Here is a 23126-nt window from a genome sequence, read left to right on the forward strand (position 1 = left end):
TCGCAAGGCCATCAAGGAGCAGGATGCCAAACTCTTCATGGCTTGTGCGAAAGCGGCCACCGGCATCGAAACACTCCCAGCCCTGTTCCCGCTTGGTGTCATTGCTGACTGAGCTTCTTTTAGTCATCATCCCAATTAGTCACACAGTCTCAGTCTCCATTATATGTGAATAAAATATTCCTTGCCGTACAGTATAAGGATATTATAAGTCACAGAGGAGTTCCACGACATATAGAGGAATGAGGCTGAAGGCGGAGTTCCTTTATATGGTCATGTAACTCTGAGGTGACCTGCAATTTTCTTATCATGTTCATTAGGGGGCACTTTGTTCCTTAGAATATAGGGTAACACAATCACCTTACCCCTAAACCACTTAAATCCTTGGTGATAAGCTCATTCCTTTGCAAACACAAAGAATAAAAATAGCATCTCTAGTGCAAATTTAACACACATCAAAAACTGTTAAATATTTGTTGCAAAAAGGTATTAGAATCAGTTTAATGCAAGTCTGTTTTTTAAAAAAATGCATGGTAGAAGCATGCAGAAAGATTCTAACGTTTCTATAATTTCTTAAGGAGTGCAAAAAATAAACATGTTTCCATAAATGGTAATTTACAAATTGAGGCTGAGACTTTTCCACCTCACCTAACTTGAAACTGATGTTGGACACGCCATGGGAGGTGTAAATAAAAGTAATTGAGACTCTGATGTCAACATGGGCTTGAAACAGATGTATTGAAGACATGTTGCTACATAAATTACAGAAACATCATGTGTTTGTGCAAATCATGGTTTAAACTGAATTGCACAAGTACATTCTCCATATAAAAGACTCTATTCACACACAACGTATACGGATGTGGGAACATTGAAAAGCCCTGAAGAAGTCTCTGGGAAAAGACAAAACGCATTTGCTACACTGACAGCATTGATGGATAATGCAGGAAAAAAAGAAGACCATTAACAAAAGATTATGATAAAAGTTTTACAACAAATGTAAATGGAATCTGGGCATTACTTGACTTAGTTTATTTTGGATGAATAATCAGTTTTAAAAAGGAATAAATACTGGGTGCTGATCACGTATGTTAAAATGTTTCCATAAATGTTTACTTTCTGCTTGGCATTGTACAATTAGACACAGAGAAGAAAGAAAAGCAAATTTTTGTTTTCATTCTTTAAAGAGCTGCTTTAATTATGCTCCGTGACCTGCCTGCCTTTCCCCCTGCTGCTGGCAGCAGCATTATGAATTCTAACCACAACAGTAATAATTTATTACACTGGAGTACGACATAATTGTTTCTGGGTACATCACATGTAGCCTATTATAGAGAAGTTTGTGTTTTATACTGGAAGCACAGAATCCCATGTATTATAAAACCATTATGAGGGTATATAAAGACAATTTAACTTTGCCTACAAATCCTGATTTCACAGTTAAAGTACCAGTGGTGTTCCATCTTAATGATCTTAACAAAAAGGTGCTCACGCTGACGAACTTTTCAAACCACTCAACTTTCGCACAGAAACCTTTGAGATGCTACATCAATAGAACAAACGACTTTAACAATCTTACTAGTTATTAATTTCTTTTGTTACCTCTAATAAAAGACAACCCCGTTCAAAGCAAAGGAAGGGATAACTCAGTAGATCATAGCCTCACAGCATCCCATGGCACACTAAAGCTGGCTAGCCTCCTTACTGAATATTATGCACTCAATCCACCAAAGGCATGGACGTTACTGATGTACTGTTTGCAGGCCTTCATTTGATAGCCATTTACCAAGTGGCAATTCAGTCCTCAACTTCACGTTTGCAAGGCTCTATCGTCTGTCAAGAGCCGAACCTTCTGTTGGCCAGAGTTTGCTGCACAGTGTTTCCATTAATGTGAGCCTCACACCCATCTTCCACTGTTGAGGAGCCCTATGCAGCCTATTTCCCACTGCTGATTTTAGCTGCAGGATCTGATCCCCATAAACTAGAGGGTTTCTCAGTATGCACCACGGAACCTCCATTCTTCTGCGGTTAAGGGATCCCATGGGATTTATTGTCTAGTATGGGCAACCCTTGCACAGTCGGCTGCATGGATGCTTCCTCATTAGTCAAATAATTGCTCAACTTTTGGAGTACACTTTGACTCCTATATTCCATAGTAATGTGTATCTGCTGCCACACTAATATTCAGGAGATGGCCTTCAGACAAAATCTGTCTCATCTTGATGAAGGCATGGTGAATTATTTACAGATACAAATACTAAGGTAAGGAATTGTTTAATTCCAGTCCTAGTAAGGTTACTTTTGAACTATATGGTGCCCCTATATAGTCTATCCTTGAAACAACGTAAACCACAGGGAAAAGGTGGCTATTTTATTTTCCTTTGCAAAATGGGGTATGTATCTGTTGGCACGAAGTGCCTCAGAGAAGAGACTGAGTGTACTCTGAAGTCATGAAATGGAGTGAGCAAAGCAATTGCATTATGTAACAAATGGGCAGATATATTGGGGTCTAATGGCTCCTAGCTGATGACATATTAATTGTTGGTAAAACCTGGTGAGAGATGCTTGTTACTAAAAATGAGCTGAGAACTGGTTCATATTTTTGGAGAACGAAGACCCTTTCTCCACGATTATTCTTCCTTATGGAAGATTTGTCAGATACAATTATGCACTAGTTTTAGGAATAACCGAAATACCCCAAATCTGACTAAGTATTCCATCAAGGACTATTTTCTTCGTTGACCCAGAGAATACAGCAAAGGGATACTGATCCATACCATCTGTTTTGCATACCCCCCCCTTAAAGCTATATCACACCTGCAAGGATCCCGAAATGAGAAGAGACCACAAGATGGGCAAGTGGGAAGAACCCCCAGGCTAGGGAGATTCTTAGGAAGTGTTAAAATGCAACGTTTGTTGAAAGTAAATAGTTTTGCTTTGGTATCTCGAAAACAGCTTTTTGTACCAAGTTTAGCTGGTAGGGTAGGTTGTTTTGCTCTAGTGTATGCCCCTCTCCACTAAGATACCAAATGTGTAGACTTTTAAAGGTTGGAAGAGGTGGTGGTAGTCAGCCGTATGTCAAACAGAACATGTAGAAGATAAGATAAGTATCCCACAGACATCTATTTACTGACTAAATATGTGGGCAGCTGGGCCAATCTAGTCTCCCCATGTCTCTGTTTCTTGTGATAAACAGTCTCCAAATCAGTCTGTGATCCTACAATTCCACTGCTATCTGCAAACTAAGTCAGGTTATTGATTGCCGGAAGAGCATTAGCTATCTCGGTTGAGGAGTTTGAAGGTTGGGTTGAGGTGAGTGCTTGTTTCTGGTAAATAAATTGTCAATATTCCTGTACACCAGCAGATTCCTAGTAACTTGACTTCTTTAAATCTCCCAGGTGAGGCCTGCTGGTGGACCATACATCCCGCTTCCAAGCAGAGATCTGAAGGAGAGAAGGTCCGAATTGGAGATGACCTCATCCTGGTCAGCGTTTCCTCTGAACGATACCTGGTGAGTGCCTGAGCCCGAGCTCCGTCGTGTCTGGTCTATCCTCCCTACTTCACATTGGTTTCTCCACCATACCCACTTCACTTTCGGTTTGTACTTTGAGAGGTGACTCCTGTTAAGGCCATGTCAGCCATCCTTCCTTCTGCGACAAATAAAAGGAGGTCATATGTCTTAAGTGGTGCTTTTTTCATGTATCTATTTGTAAAGTTCCTTAATGCCCAATAAAGTTAAAAAGCGCTATCAAGACATGGTGATAGCAGTGCGAGGGCTCACTATAGACAACCCAGTCAACCATTTCCTCCCACCACACAAGACACAGGAAGGGATGATTAGAGCACCCTCGATACCACCGTTCATGTCAAACATGCAACGCAAGGTGAATAACTTTGTATTGAGTAGGTACATATTCATCATACTGCATTGAAAGTTAGTGTGAACTGAGATGGGGTCAGACAGGTGCGTGAAATCTGTAATGATGTACGAGTAATGCAACACAGAAGCTGCGTCCTCTGCTTTGTGTGACTGCTGGCGGTGGACATTTGATCTTCTTGAGGTTGAAGGGCTTGAAGGGCCTGCTGATCACATCCTGGGTGACCAGTGTCAGGTTGATAAGGATCGCACATGGGAGGAGGGGAGAAGATTTGAACTACATGGGACTCATGCCGACATATGGGTTGATGTGGGCCAATTACATGTCAGCAATGGGGGAGAGCAAAGGGGGGAGCAATGAGACAACAGGGGCCATGGTGACAGGGTTTTCACACGGGCAATCACTTTTTACGCAATTTCAAAAAGCAGCCAAATTGCTAATGTTCGGATCATTTTTAAGCCCATTAAAAAGACATACACTCTCTTCTAATGTAGCGATGTTCCATTCACTATTTTTCAAGGCGCCATTTTGAAAGCAGTAATACTGAAATAAACCCATATTTCTGGTATCTGCTTTAGAAAAATACATGCCTCATAGGAGAAGTTCAGCTGACAAACGTGGGCAAGTAAAATCACAAGCCATTTGAATGTGTTGATTAGCCTAGTTCAGGTGGCTTCCCAACTCCCTAAGATGACAACAGCTGCAATGTCTTTTAAAAGCAAAATGCATTGAGTGTTGATCGTCGTAATGTGGTCACCATTGGCAGACAATGGAGGTATCCTTGGTTTCATAGGAGGGTGACTGAGTGCAGGCGGGTGTGTATTCAGTCACATTGAGCATGGAGGATGCATCAGTCTATTAGAGTGGGGCATTTGACAGGACCTCTGATCTGCACCACAACGGTGCTCCCTTAAGGGAGGGAGAATGGGATTGGAAACAGCGAGCCAAGCCCTAAGCTGCAAGAGGGCCTTACTAATCCAAGCTTGAAACGGTAAAAGCTGACGACATGTGAAATTAAATAACCGAATTGGCGTTTGATCCAGTGTCTTATCATTCCTCTGGGTCGCATTCCATTCCATAGTTTTAACCTTGCACGTGTCGATAGAGCAGGGGGCCAAAGATATGTTAACAATCCTTCGCACAAAAGTGCAGATCAGCTAAACTTGGTAGGCCATATAGCCCACCGAATGATAACACAGGCAAACCCAGGTCCGTTCCAGCCTTATTGACATTATATATGTATGGTGCTTTGTGGGCAGGTGCAGTACAGTACCTAACTGTAGGATGGATAGAGAAGACATGAGGAGATCAGAAAGAACCTGCCTCACAGATCATCTGTCGTGTTTGATGGGCACAGGGACCACACAGCCCTCAAACATAGACCATGGGCGTTTTTTAGGTGAATTAGGGGTTGTACTACTCATGTGGGGGCAACAAATACTTTTATCTCTGATAGGCCTGTGCCAATAGCAGTCAGACGACGAGAGCGCTTGGTTCCGTGATTGACATGCAGCTGACTGTGTGCCAATCTACCACTCCCCCAGAGGCACCAGTGAATCTGATATCATTTCATTGCTCTGTGGGCTCTTCGCCACCTAGCCGTGTGGGCCTTAAACAGGAAGAGATTCACCGAATGCCGTTGAGACCCCGGCTCCCCTTATCCATTTCTGGTCCTGGGGTGGTACAGAGACGTTATGAGTTAGCCCAGCTCTGATGCCGCCATGTTTACCTTTCTCTTTCAGCATCTCTCCATATCCAACGGGATGGGAAACATCCAGGTGGACGCGTCCTTCATGCAGACCCTCTGGAACGTGCACCCCACCTGCTCGGGCAGCAGCGTCGAAGAAGGTGGGTGCCTGGCGGCGTCATGGGAACGTTTCAATCTGCTCAGAATGGGTGTGCTGGTTCTTAGGACATATACCAGACTGTGTCTGAAGTTACTGATACTGCTTCACTTTTGTGCCAAGCGAAGCAATCCCCCCCATCATTGATAGCACAATTACTATCATTCCAAAAGATAGAACTTTCACTTTTGTTCCGCACAATTGTCACAATTGTCACAAAACAGAGCTGCCATCCATAAGTATTGTTTGAAGGTAACAATGAAAGTCAGCCCCCAGACTCACTTCCCATTGCCTGGAAAACCGGCGAGAAACATACAGGGAGATGCTTCCGAAATGTGGTAAGACTTGTATATGACTCAGATGATTCCTGTTTACACAAGCTCATCCAGTCAAGAAGCAATGTACTCTCACGCCTATATGATGTCTGAACATTTTTAACAAAATAAAAAATATATGATTAATGAAAAGGTTTTTCCAATAATCCAATTGTGTTGGTTCCAGGCAGATGGGATTGCCTCAAAAACATCTGTTATAAACATTCTGCAAAATATGGTGATTAATTCATTGGTGTGCAACGGTGTTCTTTCTCTTGCCAAAGTTGGCAAATAGCCACTACAATAAAAGAAAATAATGAATAGAGGGAAGTAGAGAGTGTTCCAATGCTTAATTAATTTGAGCCGGTGGTTTCCGGTGATGGTTACCGTCACTTAATTTTCAATTCTGGCACTTATTACAGTCTGCTACATGGTGGTGATGTTTTTCTAATCTGAATAGGCCATGATACAACGCACATGTTTACAACGTATGCCATTACAACGCAAGTCATTACAACAACTTGCTGTAGAGGGGGCGCTGGATTTTGGAATAGTATAATTTACTACTCCAGTCTGTGCAACAGTAGGGAAGGTGTTGGATTTTAAATCCAACACCTTCTGCCCCCTACAGCAAGTCATTGTAACAACTTGCAATGGTATACAATGTAACAACACTGTTGATGTAATGGCATGCGTTGTATCGCATGCATGGTAAACAATGTTTAGGTGTGTGATGGTTAGTAGTGGTCTTGGTACTGTCATTGAGAGCTCTGGCAGGGGCAATGGGTGATGCAGGCAGGACAGGCTGTCTGAGGAGGGCCCTGGGACGTATGAGTTTTTTAAAAATTAACCCCCCCCCCAAGAAAACAAATATATATTCTATTTGAGAAATTAATTATTTTCAACTAGAACACTGATTTTGAGGCAATATTGTGACCTATATCCCCACTGAGCAATTGCCTGCTCTATTTCTCTTGAGTTTAAAGTTGTATTATGTGGTAATGGTGTTCCGCTGTTTTCAGTTCAGCACCCCTTGTTCATTGTGTTTGCATAATCATTCCTGATGAAGAAGACGGATGTATTGGTCATTGTTCAAATTTGAAAATGTGGGCGGCTGAATTGTGACCGTGCTTGGTACTTACAGACAATCATATTTTTTTCTTCAGTATTGGAACTTTCATAGATTCACATGCTTGAATCATTCCCCGTCATAGAGATGGGAGTCTCGGTTATCAAAATAGCAATGCAAAGCTAATACAAACTGGAAAAAATAGGCCTAGGCCCATTTCAGTTTTGTAACATATCCCTCTCTTTTTGTAAAAGAGACCAAAAGAAGCTCTTAGCCAATCAGAACAACCCCACCTTCTAGAACCCTCCAGAGAGCACCTCAGACCTTCAGATTTTCTACTGCACGTTGTGCTAGGGAGTCTCCACTGAGCTCTGCTCAGTTTTTTTCTGTAATTACTCTCTTGCGAGGTTTTTTCCTAAACTTTTTCTTCAGATTTATACTTATTGAGCCTAGTTTATCTTCTTTCCTGATGTCCGACAAGAGGAAGAAGTGCCTTTTTAGAGCCTGTGCCACCTGCTCTAAGAAAAGTTTCAGTGTGGATGACAGTCATAGGGACTGTATCTTACGCCTTTATCCTGACTACAAAGCCACGGATTGTAAGGTATGGCATACCTTCTCCACAAAGTGTCTGAGGGATCGAGAGGAATGTCTTCTCATTTGGCTCCAGAAGCTGAAATCCAAAAAATAGCCTATTTCTAGTGAGGAAAGTAATGAGGCCTTGACATCTTTATCTTCCAGAAGGTCTCACAAGAGGGGAAGATGTGAACCTCACCCATCTGAGGAGCGTCTCTCATAAAGCCTCAAAAACGACCACTCATCTGTCTTACAGGCTTAATCCTACAAAATCTTCTCCCGGGGTGAAAATGAGAGGAAAGGACATCCTTCAGGGGTCAGCTGGGTGAAAAGGAAAGCTCTGTGCCACCTTCGGACCCTTCTGAGGGCAGGAAAACCTTCAAGAAGCCTTCTTCTGACCCTCCTGAGGAGAAACCGTTGACGAAATCATCGTGGTCGACAAAGAAATCCTCTTAGTCGACGTGGAGCGATGTTTTCCAGCTCGACACGACTAAGGGTCATTCTTTATCTTTATCGATTCCTCCTCCAACCATGGCATCGATGACGGGATCGTGGTCGAGGGCTCTACAGGCCTTGCTGGTCATGGTTCCACCTGCATCATCGTCGCCGATGGTTACATCAGCAACGATGACAGTGATGACAACGGTGATGATGGCAACGACGACAGCAGCGAAGACGACAGCGGCTCCATCAATGGCGTATAGTTTACCTTCGGCCCTGTCGACAGCGGCTCCGCCGAAGTCATCATCGCCAACACTGACGAGGGAGAAAATTCCTATGGAGAAATAAAGATTAAGGCACTTAACTTCAGAAGTCACTTCACCTAGGGCTAGATGTAGGTAACTTCAATTTACCGACTCATAAATACCGAATTTTACCGATTCGGTATTTATGAATCGGTAAATTAGAAGGAGGGAGATGTAGGTAAATTCTTTTTTAGAATTACCGATTCTGTAAAAATCGGTATTTACTGAATCGGTAAATACCGATTCGGTATTGCCCATTGATTCCTATGGGCCTTGAAGCCCGTAGGAATCAATGGCCAATACCGAATCGGTATTTACCGATTCGGTAAATACCGATTTCTGCAAGGGTGCAGGGGGTGTCACTTTGACACCCTCTAGCACCCCAAATACAGGCACGTGTAACATGTGGCACACATACATGCCCTAGGGGCATGTCTGTGTGTCACATTGCACAGGTGTGCATGCACAGATGTGCATGCACCCCTGTATTCGGTATTTTACCACCCAATAGGATTGGGTGGTAAAATACCGACTCTTAAGGGCCTGTGGCACTCTGTGAAGTGCCACCTACATCTCATTTACAGAATCGGTAAATTTACCGATTCGGTATTTTACCAATTTTGTATATTTACAGAATCAGTAAATTTACCGATTCTGTAAATGAGATGCCCCCTACATGCCAAATCCTAAATACCGGTCGGTAACGGCCGAAATCGGCCGTTACCGACCGGTATTTGCCGTCCTACATCTGGCCCCTAGTGAGGTGACCCCTCTCATTCCTTCACATCTCCTGGAAGAAGAGGATTCGGAGGATGATGATAGCCAATTTGTTTACACCCACAGTCCTTCTGAGTTGCATGTTAAATGCCAGGAAGAAGATTTCGAGGAAAGCTATGAAGAGGAACACTATTACGTGCCTCCTCAGGATTACCACTAACAGTGTCAGGAAGAGATGGTCGGTATGCCATCCTCTTTACTTTATTTTCTGATCTACAGTTCATGTTATCGGACCTTAAGTAAAGATTTCCAGCACCTTCTACTGTTCGGGAGCAGACCTTGGTGCCTCCTAAGCATCATTCAATGCCTTCCACTCATCAGGCTGTAACAAAACCCCCTCCTGACCAGCATCCGGACACCTTGAATGACGACCAGGAGGAGAGGGAACTTCCAGATCTGTGCTGGGAATGGGACTACTACATAATACCCACTCCTCCTTCATCCTCACCCATTCCTATAGACTCTCCACCAGAGGAATTCAGTGGTTTTCACAATCTTTTGGAAAAAGCAGCCAAGAGATTCGATTTGCCAATGCCAAATTCGCAAACAATGTGCTTTCTGTAAGACTTAAAGGAACCATTTAGAAAATCAGTGTGACCCATCCCCATTGTTGGTTACATATGGAAGGAAGGCTTTTAGGTTACAATGGTTCTGGTTCTTCCTCGATTAGAGAAGAAGTATAAGGCCCTGGAACATAGTCCGGCTTGCCTGGTGGGTCACCTATAGCCAGACTCAGCAATATCACAAGTGGTTCAAAAGAAATCCAAGAATCCAGCTGCTCCAGTCCCATTGCCTCCGGATAAGGAGGACAGACGCCTTGAGCATGCAGGCAAATGGTTCTCTTTGATGTCAGGGCCGATGGTCAGGCTGCTAATGCTCTGGCGATTTTAGGTTGTTTTGTTCGGCAGATGTGGTGCAACCCAGCCCCCTGCATTGACCGTCTCCCGGATGGAAGTAAAGCAGATGCCATAAAATCCACCAGGAGGGTGAGAAGGGTTCCTCGGAGGTCATAGACTGCGCGATGGACATTGCTACAATGGCCTTCCGGTCTCTGGCTGGAACAGCAGTCTTATGGCGACATGGTTGGCTCAGAGCAACATCTTTTTGGCTAGAAGTTCAGAATAAAATATTGAATCTTCCCTTTGATGGAGAGGCCCTTTTTGGCAAACACATCAATGAGGCTCTCCAGGAAATAAAGAAGGATGCTGAATTGGCAAAGTCGTTGGGGAAGCTCCAGTACCGTAATGTTCCCTTTCGAGGAGTTCGGGGAAGAGGTCTGCCCTCATATAGAGGTGGATATCAACAGTACAGGTATCCCTCATACACCTCATCCGCACAGCCTTATCGGCCCCAATACACTCAGCGGCAATCTCAGTCTGTGGCCTATTCCAATTCGGCTCCCAGAGGAAAAGGAGGACGACAGGGGAAGGATTCCACACATTGACAATAACAACTTTCAGGCTCCAGCTACTATTCCTTACTCCAGTATTGGAACTTTCATAGATTCCCAAGTTTCCATCCAATACTGGAGAACCAAAGTTACAGGTAAGTAACTTGTTTTCTTACTCCAGTATTGGAACTTTCATAGATTTCCATGCTTGTATCATTCCCCGTCACCATTCTGACGACGGGGAATGATACAAGCATGGGAATCTATGAAAGTTTAAATACTGGAGAACCAAAGTTACAGGTAAGTAACATGTTTTCTTTCCACAACCAGGTTCACCTGAGGGGGGGGGGGGGGAGAGAATGTCTTTCTACATTCAAAACTGGCAAAAGTTAACAACGGTTCAATGGGTGCTCAATATCGTTCAGTTTGACCATACATTGGAGTTTATTCAACTTCCACCATCCACTCCAACTCGCTTACAGGCGACAAAGCATTTACATCTCCTGCGACTAGAAGCCTGGCTGATGTTACAAAAAGAGGCAATAGAACCAGTTCTGTCATCCCAGAGAGGGAAAGGGTTCTACTCCTGATTTTGTTTGGTACAGAAGGCTTGCAGAAATTGGCAGCCTATTTTAGACCTGAGGACACTCAACACCTATTTCAAGAAACAGTCCTTCGGCTTGGACTCCTTATCGGACATACTACTGCTTCTAAATTCAGGAGATTTCATGGCCACTCTAGACTTACAGGATGCTTATTTCCATATTCCCCTTCATCCGTCACACAGGAAGTTTCTTCACTTGACTGTAGCCAGGAGCCACTATCAATTCAAAGTTCTGCCTTTCGGCTTAAGATCGGCGCCAAGGATATTTACAAAGTGTCTGGCCCCAATCGCGGCTTTCCTCATAAGGCAACATCACCAGGTGTTTCCTTACTTGGACGATTGGCTGATAAACGGTTCTTCCATTGCGGCAGCCCAAGCTTCTGCAACAGCCTGCACAGGTTTTTTTGAAATTCTGGGGCTTACTGTAAACATAGAGAAATCAAACTAACACCCATCCAAAAGCACTACTTTTCGGGGGCACATACTGGACACATCTCTCAACAAAGCCTTTCCATCACTAGAAATGCAGACCAAACTAATGTCTATGGCCCAGCTCTTTCTAAGAAAAAGTAACTTTCAGTTCACCGTTACAAGTCCCTCCTGGGGTCAATGTCATCCTGGATCCCTCTGATTCCCTTCTGCCACCAGGGTATGAGCCCCCTTCAGGAACAACTGGACTTACAATGGCGCCAGGTTAGCAGGTCCTTCAAGGATATCATTAAGGTAACTCCGCCTATGCTACAAGTCATTTCTTGGTGGACGAACCAGAAAAACATTTCAGAAGGTCTCTCTTTTCTGGCATCCCAAGCTCTGCGAGTAATAACCACAGTTGCTTCTCTGGAGGGCTGGAGAGCTTTCCTACAAGATCTTTATATCAGTGGGCGTTGCAAAGGATAAGAAACTCATCAATTCTCATCAGGACGGACAATACAACAGCGATGCATTATGACAACAAGTGGGGAACGGTGGCACAAGGTTCCCTCTGTTGTCATTGGAAGCTCAAAGCATCTGGGAGTGGGCAAACCAGAATGGGGTTTCGATAAAAGTAGAACATCTTCCTGGGAATCTCAACGCAACAGTGGATAATCTCAGCAGGCTCATTTCTAGCTGCCACAAATGGGAACTGCATCAGGAAACTCTGGACAGCATTTTTCAGCTGGGGGGCAAGCCATCCATAGACCTATTCGCAACACCAGAGAACAGGAAATGCTGGTACTTCGCAAGTTGGCATTACCATCCAGGATCCTGGGGGAATGCGTTTTCGATGGCATGGTCAGGCTCCTTTGCCTACACTTTTCCTCCCATTCTTCTCCTGCCAAGAGGTCACATGAAGATGAAGACAGAGCCCTGCAGGATGATCCTTTTAGCTCCATCTTGCCACGCCAGTATTGGTACACAAAGCTTCTTCTTCTCTTGGAGAGACAGATGATTCTCTTGGAACCCATTCCATCGCTGCTGACAATCAAGTGCTGCATCTGGATCCCATATCGCTTGGATTAGCGGCATGCTCCTGAACACAAAGATTTCGATGACCTGAGTCTACCCACAGAGTGTAAGGACATTCTTTCTCAAGCCCAGGCTCAGAGTACTAACAAAACATATCAAATGACATGGAAGAGGTTTTGTTTCTGGTGCCAAGTATTGGGTGTTCACCCTTTCTCTTCTTCAGCTCATGCGATTCTTCCTTACAACCTTTTATGGCCAAAGCTGGCGTAGCTCATATCCATTAAGGTTCATCTCGCAGCCATTTCATGTTTCAGAAGATCATCTTTAGGCCCTTCTTTATGGTTGGCTAGAATAATCAAACAGTTTATGAAGATACTTTTCAGAGCTTTAACTCCGGTCAAACCTCCTCCACCACTCTGACACCTTAATGTGGTTTTGGCTCAACTCATAAAGCATCCCTACAAACCTATTCACAAGGCGGAGTTAAAATTTCTATCATGGAAAGTGGTGCTTCTTCTGGCATTAACCTCTGCTAGAAGGGCTGGTGAAATGCAGGCCCTCACTATACAGGAAACTTTTCTTCAGTTCAAAGATGAGAGAGTACCAACCCCAAGTTCTCCAGTATTGGGGTGTCTTTCATAGATGCACATGCTTGAATATTCCCTGTTGTTTAAGTGGGAGTTCCACTGTACATAACATAGCAATGTAGTCATTACACTAGCATATATACACAGAGAAGCAAAAAAACATAGAGTTTTCCCTAGATAGTCAACATATCACTTCTATGATATATCATAGTCATTATGTTTTGGTCCAAATTGCGGCCAATCAGGCGTCAGCACCCTCTTAGAATGTTCTCCTCAGAGGCTCAGGCCCTCAGATTTTCTACCGCACGTCGTGTGAAGGGAGTCTCCCTGAGCTCTGCTCAGTTTTCTTCTCATTTATTCTCCGAAATCCAGTTTTAGGTTGTCTACCACCAAGAAGTCCCTCTTCAGACCATGTGGAACCTGTGGAAAACAGAGACTTCTTTCTGAAGATCCTCATAAAAAGTGCATATATTGCCTATATCCTAAACACCAAGTTAAGGATTGTAAAATATGCAGAACCTTCTCTCAGAATACCCTGAAAGACAGAGAAGGACATCTCCTTCTGTGGCTACAAAATTTGAAGACTTCAGAGAACCCTCTCTCAGATGTAGAGAGTGTGTCTTCTGTCAAAACTTCTTCATCTTTGAAGAGAACCAGTGAAAATCAAAAAGTGTTTCCAAAACCTAAAGTGGTGAAGAAACATCATATGGATCAACCTTCAACTACAAGAGGGTGAGTTCTCCCCCTCAAAGTCTTGCTGCACCTGTTATGCCCTCGAGATCTGACTCTCAGGTGTCAAAGACTCCATCTACGCAGTTTTTACCTCAGAAACTGCTCATCTCGTCGACGAGCTCGTCGTCGCTCCCCCTGTCGACGAGAGCTGCCGTTGTCACGTCGACGACTTCAACATCTTCATCTATGACGCCGGTTATGATCCAGTCATTGGCATCTTCACCGTCGACACTGGTATCTGTTAAGGTGAGGCCTATTTCGTCTACGGTACCTTTGACCTCGTCGACGATGTCAAGCAAGCAGAAAAAGAAGAAGATTTTGTCGACGCTTTCTTCGTGGCTTCGTCGACGATGGCTTCGTCGGCGTTGGCTTCGTCGGCGTTGGCTTCGTCGACGGTGGCTTCATCGACAGTGGCTTCGTCGACGGTGGCTTCATCGACAGTGGCTTTGTCGGCGGCGGCTTCATCGGCGGTGGCTTCGCCGGTGGCTTTGTTGACGGTGGCTTAGTCGACGGTGGCCTCGTCGACGGTGGCTCCGACGGCGACTTTAACAACTGCTTCCAAGGATTTGGTACCATTGAAATCTTTATGTTCTCTACTGCAACGTTGACACTCTTCTTTAGATACACTATTGCCAATTCAAACGCCTTCTCAACCTCCAGCTGAGTTATTTTCTTCAGAGGATGAAGATTCTGAAGATTATGATAGATTCCAGGCTGCTTGTAGTCCCTCTGAGCTTCTTATAAAATGTCAGGACTCGGATGACAATAAAGATCTAGAGGAAGAGGACGAAGATTATTCCACTTGTGGCACGCAACCTGAGCCAGAACCTGTCATGGCACAGATGCCTTTAACACTCATTTCAAATCTACAATTCATGCTGGATAATTACTACCACTGTTTTCCGAGTTCAGAACAGGCCTCTCCAGCACCTCAAATACCTATTCAGCCTCTTCCTACTAAAGAGCCATTAGTCCCACCTTCTGCGTCGACGGCTAAGACTCAACATCAAGATACTCCTCAAGTGGTAGAAGAGGACAATGACGATGATGATGATGATGATGATGATGATGATGATGATGACAGAGAAGAGGGTGAGCTGGACGATAGATCCATTCTTTCTGAATGGGACAACTACCAAATTCAAACGACATCTCCTACTCCAGCTCCTCTGGATTCTCCACCAGTAGACATAGGTAGTTTTCATTTCCTCATGGAAAGAGCAGCTAAAAGATTCCAACTTCCTATGACGACAATGGAAGAAGATTGTTTCTTATATGATTTTAAAGAACAGCCTCAAAAACAAGTCCGTTCTATTCCAATCATAGATTTTATTTGGCAAGAAGGGCCTAAAATCATGCAAAACTCCAATTCAATTCCAGCTATTCTGTAGAGGCTGCATACAAAATACAAAGCACCTACAAATACACCTGTTTGTCTAACTTCTCAAACAAAACCTGATTCCATTATTACTCAGGCAGCTCAACGTCGGTCTAGAAATCCTTCATCTCCGATATCCGCAGCACCTGATCGAGAAGGTAGACGCCTTGATGCTACAGGCAAAAAAAATTCTACAGTGGCAGCAACTATAGTACGTGTGGCCAATTCAATGGCTATCCTTGCTCGTTACGACCGGCAAATGTGGTTGGACACTTCCTCTCTAGTAGAATTGATACCAGAACCTTCTAAAGCAGAGGCATTGAAAATTGTTCATGAAGGAGAGAGGATCTCTTCCTAAATGATTGATTGTTCCATAGACGTGTCTTCCACTGGTTTCTGCCTTTTGGCTGTTGCTGCAATTCTCAGGAGACAAGGTTGGCTAAAGGCCACGTCTTTTCGTCAAGAGGTGCAGATGAAAATATTAGACATGCCTATACGATGGCGAATCTTTATTTGGCCAACATATAGACGATGCCCTTCAAACGATAAAGAAAGACACCGATACGGCCCGTGCTCTCGGAACTCTCCAATTTAAAAGACAAACTTTTCGAGCTGCAAAAGCTCGTGGATCCTCGTTTTCCTTTCGAGGAAATTCCAGTCAGTATAAACAAGGGCAACAACGTTACTCCTCCCAGGGTCAGCAATCGTACAGGCAGCAGCGTTCTTCGTCCTATAGACAATACAGAGGTAAATCCTCTTATAGAGGAAAAGACTCTCACCATCTCTAACTCCACCCGATCGTTCAAGGGTTGGAGGTCGAATCTCCCAATTTTACTCAAAATGGTCACTGATTACCACAGATCAATGGGTTCTGGATATTGTACGCAGAGGACATGCATTGGAGTTTTTAAAGATTCCTCCCAATTCTCCACCAAAAGGTCCACCTCCTGCCCACCTGAAAGAACTTTTAAACCACTCCCAATTCTACTAAGAAAAGATGCGATCGAAGTGGTACCAAACTACAAAGGGGCAGAGGTTTTTATTCAAGGTTCTTCCTCATACATAAAAAGTCGGGAGAATGACGCCCTATCCTGGACCTACGTGCCCTAAACAAATACATCAAAAAGCAAATGTTTTGGATGTTGTCCCTTCAGGAGGTTCTTCCTTTGCTGTCTCAAGGAGAGCATATGACAACTTTGGATCTCCAAGATGCTTATTTTCATCTTCTAATTCTGCGAAGACACAGAAGATTTCTCAGATTCAGAGTAGCCGTGAAGGACTTCCAATTCAAAGTGCTTCCATTCGGCCTTCGTTCCGCCCCCCCCGTGTGTTCACCAAAGTCCTCGCACCGGTGGCAGCTTACCATCACCTGCAAGGAGTGCAAGTCTTCCCATACCTAGACGACTGCCTGCTGAAGGAACGGTCATTCAAACAGGCTTCCAAACACACTCAAATCTGCAGGTCCCTCTTTCAGTCCCTGGGCCTTGCATTCAACATGGAAAAGTCTAATTTTCTCCCTGCTCAAAGCAGACTTTTCTTGGGAGCCATTCTAGATACCAAGCTATCAAAGGCCTTTGTCTCCCAAGAAAGACGTCTGCGTCTTCAAAACTTAGCTATCTCCCTCCTATTAAAAGAGTCCGCTTCTGTCCGATAGTTGAAATCTTTCCTAGTCATGTTGTCCTCTTGCATCCTTCTTGTCCCTCACTGCCGACTAAAGATGAGACCTATTCAGGAGGAGTTGGACAAACAAGGGGCTCAAGTTTCCGGAACCTTCAACGTTATAGTCAGAATCACATCTTGAATGAAAAAAGGTCTCTTGTGGTGGACTCTCGAGAAGAACGTCTCTTCAGGTCGTCCATTCCTAATGGATGCTCCAAGTTTTTCTCACAACAGATGCCTCCCTAGAAGGCTGGGGTTCACATCTTCAGGGGCTAACAGTAAAAGGAAAGTGGAACATTCAGCAAAAGACCTGGCACATCAATTTACTAGAGTTGCTAGCCATTTTTCTAGCACTAAAAGCTTTCCGTTCCATCATACAGGGAGCATCAGTGTTGGTTCGAACGGACAACACAACGTGCATGCACTACATAAACAAACACCAGATCCATCCTACTGTCCCATCAGGCTCAGCAGATTTGGGATTGGGTGATTCGTCATCAGGTCGTCCTTTCAGCAGTGCACATTCCGGGAGCTCAAACAATCTTGCGGATTCACTAAGCAGATCTTCCGCAACCAACCACGAGTGGGAATTAAATCAACCCACTCTAGATCACATTTTTCAAGTATGGGGTCGTCTGAATCTGGATCTGTTTGCAACACATCTGAACCGCAAATACCTGTTCTATGCAAGTTGGCTTCCCCAGTCATGCGGAAATGCCTTTTTGATGAATTGGTTGAAAATATATGCCTACGCTTTTCCATCAATACCTCTAGTTCCCAGATTTCTTCGAAAAATGAGGAAGGAACCCTGTCACATTATTCTAGTAGCTCCCAGATGGCCTCGACAATGCTGGTTCACGGAACTCCTGCTTCTGCCACAGTGTGACCCGATCATTCTTCGCCCTCTTCCGAATCTTCTAACCATGGATCAGGGCCAAGTTTGTCATCCCGACCCAGCATCTGTACCCTTAGCGGCTTGGAACCTGAGCACTATGAATTTCTGAATTTGAACATTTCTGCAGCTTGTAGAAAGGCCCTGGCAAACGCAAGAGCACCTTCAACTGGGAAGACATACAAACTCAAATGGAAACGATTCTGTCTATGGTGCAATGATACCCAGATACATCCTATACATTCCACGTCAGAGCAACTTTTGCCTTTTCTTTTTACACTTGGCGAAGTCGGGCCTCTCGTTTGCTACTTTAAAAGTCTTTCTAGCAGCAATCTCACGTTTCCGTCAAGATGCCTCTAACTCTCTTTACTCTTCCAGAGTCATTCAACAATTTTTTAGAGGTCTTTTTCGGATGTTTCCACCAATTCTTCAACCACCTCCTCCTTGGCATTTGAACATTGTATTGGCGCAACTAATGAAACACCCGTTTGAGCCAATTCATAAGGTCAATCTTAAATACATTACTTGGAAGATTTCTCTACTTCTGGCTCTCACTTCCTCACGTCGAGTAAGTGACATACAGGCGTTTACTATGACATACAGGCGTTTACTACCAAACCGCCTTTTCTTCAGTTTACCAAGGACTCAGTCTTGCTCCGCACCAATCCAGCCTTTATCTCAAAAGTGCCATTGGACTTCCACCTCAATGAACCAGTTGTTTTAAGGTCATTTTTTCCTAATCCTCAAACACCAGCAGAAAGAGCACTTCATTCTTTGGATATAAAGAGATGTCTAAAATTCTACTTTCAAAGGACGGCTACTTTCCGTAAGTCTGACCAGCTGTTTGTGGCCTACGGGTGGTTGTGAAAAGGACATCCAGTCACCAAACAAACAATTGCACGCTGGATATCTACTGCGATTGAGTTTTTGCCATCAGCAAGCGGGAAAAACACTTACTGCAACTGTTCGAGCGCATTCTACTAGAAAGGTTTCCTCTTCTACAGCACTGTTTGCTGGTGTGCCTCTTGCTCACATATGCAGAGCTGCAACATGGTCCAGCAGGCACACCTTTACGAACCTTACTGTCTAGATGCTGCGGACAACGCTGACTCAGCTGTGGGACAGGCAGTTCTACGAAATCTTTTTAAATAAGGTGAGCCTCTGTTGCTTCCTTTCTCCTATAAAACAAGGTACTTCTTTTATTTCATATATATACTTCAGTCTTTTAGTACTGTGTATTATTATTATTACTGTTATTAGGTTGAATGATAAGTACCTTGTTTTTATCCTATCTACACTGCTCATATTCTTATTCAAGCATGTGAATCTATGAAAGACACCCCAATACTGGAGAAGAACAAAAGTTACTTACCTGTAAACTGTGGTTCTCTAGTATTGGTGTCTTTCATAGATTCACATGCATCCCACCCTCCTCCCCTCAGAGGCTCTCTCTCTTTATCTCTTGGTTCTGTATTACTCTTGTGCTACGAAAATCTGAGGGCCTGAGCCTCTGAGGAGAACATTCTAAGAGTGGGCTGACACCTGATTGGCCGCAATTTGGACCAAAACATAATGACTATGATATATCATAGAAGTGATATGTTGTCTATCTAGGGAAAACTCTACTTTTTTTGCTTTCTCTATGTATATATGCTTGTGTTATGACTACATTGCTATGTTATGTACTGTGGGACTCCCACTTCGACGGCGGGGAATATTCAAGCATGTGAATCTATCCGCGTGGAGGAGCAGAAGACTGCGGAGACCTTATCACAGGCTCCGCACGCCGAGTTTATCACGGCAACGCTGATGGATGTTGGCTGGTAATCTACTCAGACCATCCCTTTCACTACACCGAACTTTGTTTATAAACTGGACCGTTTATTAATGGTTCCATTCTTGAGATTGCCCCACTTTCAGGAAGGAGGACGGATATTACTGACGGAGGCAATCCAATCTCCATATTAAATCTCACTTGCCATACGGACTGTTTATTAACGGAAAACGTGGGTCAATATTATTGACATAATACCATTCTAGCACTTATATCGAAGGTGTGACTACACTCTGACCCATCGTATTCGGATGATCCTTTCCAATGCCCTGATGAAATTCCCAAGGCAGTAATAGGGAATGAAACGCGTTGGCTGTGCCTGCATATCTCAAAAGAGAAAATAAAGAATTAATTAAAGAAAAAACAGAGGATTTTGAAAATCTTTGAACTTTTTGGGTATCTCGGACTTCGTTGTGTGCACCTCTTAAATTTCTTGTTAAAACTTTGTTTATGACGGACATCCCTGGCAGTGGATGGTGAGAGTTGTTGCACCGGACAAATTTGAGAAACAGAATAAGTTGATGTGCTGAACCTTGGTCTACTGCTTCGTGCTTTTGGTTTTCTATGAAAGACACCAATACTGGAGAACCACAGTTTACAGGTAAGTAACTTTTGTTCTTCATCCCTAAAGTTCCATTGGACTTTCATTCGAAAGAACCTCCGGTTCTAAAGACTTTTATCCCACAACCTACAAAGCCTGCGGAGAGACCCCTTCATTCTCTAAACATTCAGCTCTGTTTGAAATTCTATCTCCACAGAACTAAAGCCTTCTGAAAGTCACCCCAACTTATGTTGCATATAGTGCTCCTCGTAAGGGCTATCCCCTCTCTAAACAAGGTATCGCAGGTTGGATTTCTAGTGCCATCCAATACTGTCAGCAGGTGCCTGGAAAGCCCATCCAACGAAGAATCTGTGCACATTCCACTAGAGCAGCCTCTGCCTCGACGGCCTTTTTGCAGGGGTACCTATCCAGGAAATCTGCAGGGCAGCAATCTGGAAGAGTATCCACACTTTTACCAAGCACTACTGCTTGGATTCTTCAATTCGCAGTGATACGGCAGGGGGCCAAGCAGTCCTGAGGAACCTATTTCAATGACGGTGAGCTTTCTGTCTCATCCCTCCTTCCTTTCCTTTCTAAGAACCTTGGAGAGGTGTGGCTCACTGGTTAGAGGCGGCAGACCTGTAAGCAGAGAACGGCCCGGGACCAGGGTTCAATTCCCGACGCGGTAGGGTCTTGGACCAGGGTCAACGGACTCGATAATTCTCGCCTCAGTGCCTACTCCAACCAGGGAACACACTCGGTAACTCTGGGCATTAAGCTTGCCTCATCTCTACAACGGCCCCCCACAGACGCCGGGGATGCCTGGTTTCACCCTGGAGATACCCAGAAAGGGACCATCTCACAGGGAAAACCAGGACGGGTTCCCCAGCGGTCTACATTGCTAGGACACTCGGGTAGAGTAACAGTGCGCTTTACAAGTATCCCACATTTACATTTACACTCTTTTGTAATATTTTTCTTACTCTATATTTTTTCTTTTCGAATATCTACATTAAGTGTATTTGATGATATCTATCTTTATGGTTATGGATATTCTTATTTGTCTGTATTTCGATTCACATCATTAAATGCTTTGTTTTAACAGGAATTAAGAGTCTATACTGTAAAGTTTGCTTTTTCCTTTTACTCTTTAACGTGTTTATTTTACTCAGAGAGAATTAGAACAAAAATGTGCTCCTAACTGCTAGCTACTCTGATTCAAGCTGGCGTATCTATGAAAGTTCCAAAACTGGAGTAATAAAATAAGTTACTTACCTGTAACTTTAGTTCTCCAGTATTGGACTCTTTCATAGATTCACATGCAACTCACCCTCAACCTTTCGGACCTTTATGGTTATATTTATAACACTAGTGCTGCGAAAATCTGAAGGTCTGAGGTTCTCTCAGGAGGGTTCTATAAATGTGGGTTTGTTCTGATCGGTCTCATTTACAAAAAGAGAGGGATATATTACAAAACTGAAATGGACGTAGGCCTATTTTTTTCCAGTTTGTATTGGCTTTGCATTGCTATTTTGATATATCGGGGACTTCTATCTAGACAACGGGGAATGATTTAAGCATGTGAATCTATGAAAGATTCCAATACTGGAGAACTAAAGTTACAGGTAAGTATCTTATTTTCTTTCCGGCTATCTGGAATGGTACTGAATTCCCCTTGGTTTGGCTCCTCTGTACGGGTCTGTGAGGGTTGAATTTGTTTTATTCACATACAAATTGCTAAGGGCCTCATTACAATTTTGCCAGAATAGGGTGGGGTATTTACCATACATGATAAATACCCGTAACCCAGGGTGACTTGACTTGATAGATATATATTCTTTATAGAATGATTAATTAAAAACATTACACTACAGCTAAAAAGAGGGTTCTTCAGAGGCCAATATGTCTTGTGTTTTAGTAGGACCATACCCCTGGTTGAGGTATTTACCACAACATGCAGTAAATACATCCTGTTCCCAGTTTTCAACGGGAACATTTGGCATAAGATGCACAAACAGTTTTTAACGCACCACATTCTGAACAGTTTGCTTTTTTCCCAGGCCTTTTCCCTTAATAGATTTCAGCTCGTTTAAGTTGATGGTATTTCTTGGGAAAACTATGAGGGTGTGATAATTATCATACAACCTGTAATTCCAAGCCCTGTAAAAACTCCTGTTTGCATAAGGATCAGAATTCAGCCCTTAAGACGTAATGAGGGCCTAAATGTGATTCACTCCCTAACTGAATGCCCCAGTGCATCTGCCTGTGTTTACGTGCCCTGCAGAGATGGCTTGGTTCACCGCACTTCTGTAAGCCTCTCAAACTTCCTATCACTTGTGAGTTGTCTGTGTGCATTTCTCCTGTTACGAAGAATACTTACATTTCTGTCTAGACGTGTCACTGTGTGGAAGGTTCTGGCGCCCTTGCATAGGACCACAATAGACCCTCATTGCAAGCGGCCTGGTCAGGGGGAGATGGTTATTGGGCCTGATAAAATCCGACTCAGCAAGGTTGGAATATATCAGTTGCTAGAAATGTCCCCTAATTACTAGTTTTTGGGGAATAACGTGCAGATTTTTGGTCATACCTCACATGTTCCAGTCAATACTGGGCATTTTCTCCCCCATAAATGTTGGTAGATTGGACCTGCAGATATTTGTCACAAAACTCATAACTGCGATGTGTGCCGTAACTTGAGTTATTGTAAACATCGCAACTAAGTGAAGTGGGTCACTTGTAATGAGGGTCAACAATGATATGAATATATATTTTTTTAATGTTCCATATGAAAGATACACTGCGTTGCCTGTGAGATGGGGTCATCGGCTAAACAGGGCGAGCAGTGTAGGCTGTTTGAAACTGATG

General features: G+C 43.7%; 1 protein-coding gene across 1 annotated transcript in view; it reads left to right on the top strand.

The window, feature by feature from the left end:
• The window catches only part of RYR3 (ryanodine receptor 3), a 1933484-nt gene that overhangs the window by 506842 nt on the left and 1403516 nt on the right, over positions 1-23126 (top strand). Inside the window, exons 6-7 of the mRNA XM_078661960.1 lie at positions 3396-3508; positions 5618-5723. Coding sequence (XP_078518086.1) covers positions 3396-3508; positions 5618-5723 — 219 coding nt within the window. The remainder of the gene's footprint in view (positions 1-3395; positions 3509-5617; positions 5724-23126) is intronic.

The sequence above is a fragment of the Lissotriton helveticus genome, chromosome 9 (assembly GCF_964261635.1).
Source record: "Lissotriton helveticus chromosome 9, aLisHel1.1, whole genome shotgun sequence".
NCBI lineage: Eukaryota > Metazoa > Chordata > Amphibia > Caudata > Salamandridae > Lissotriton > Lissotriton helveticus.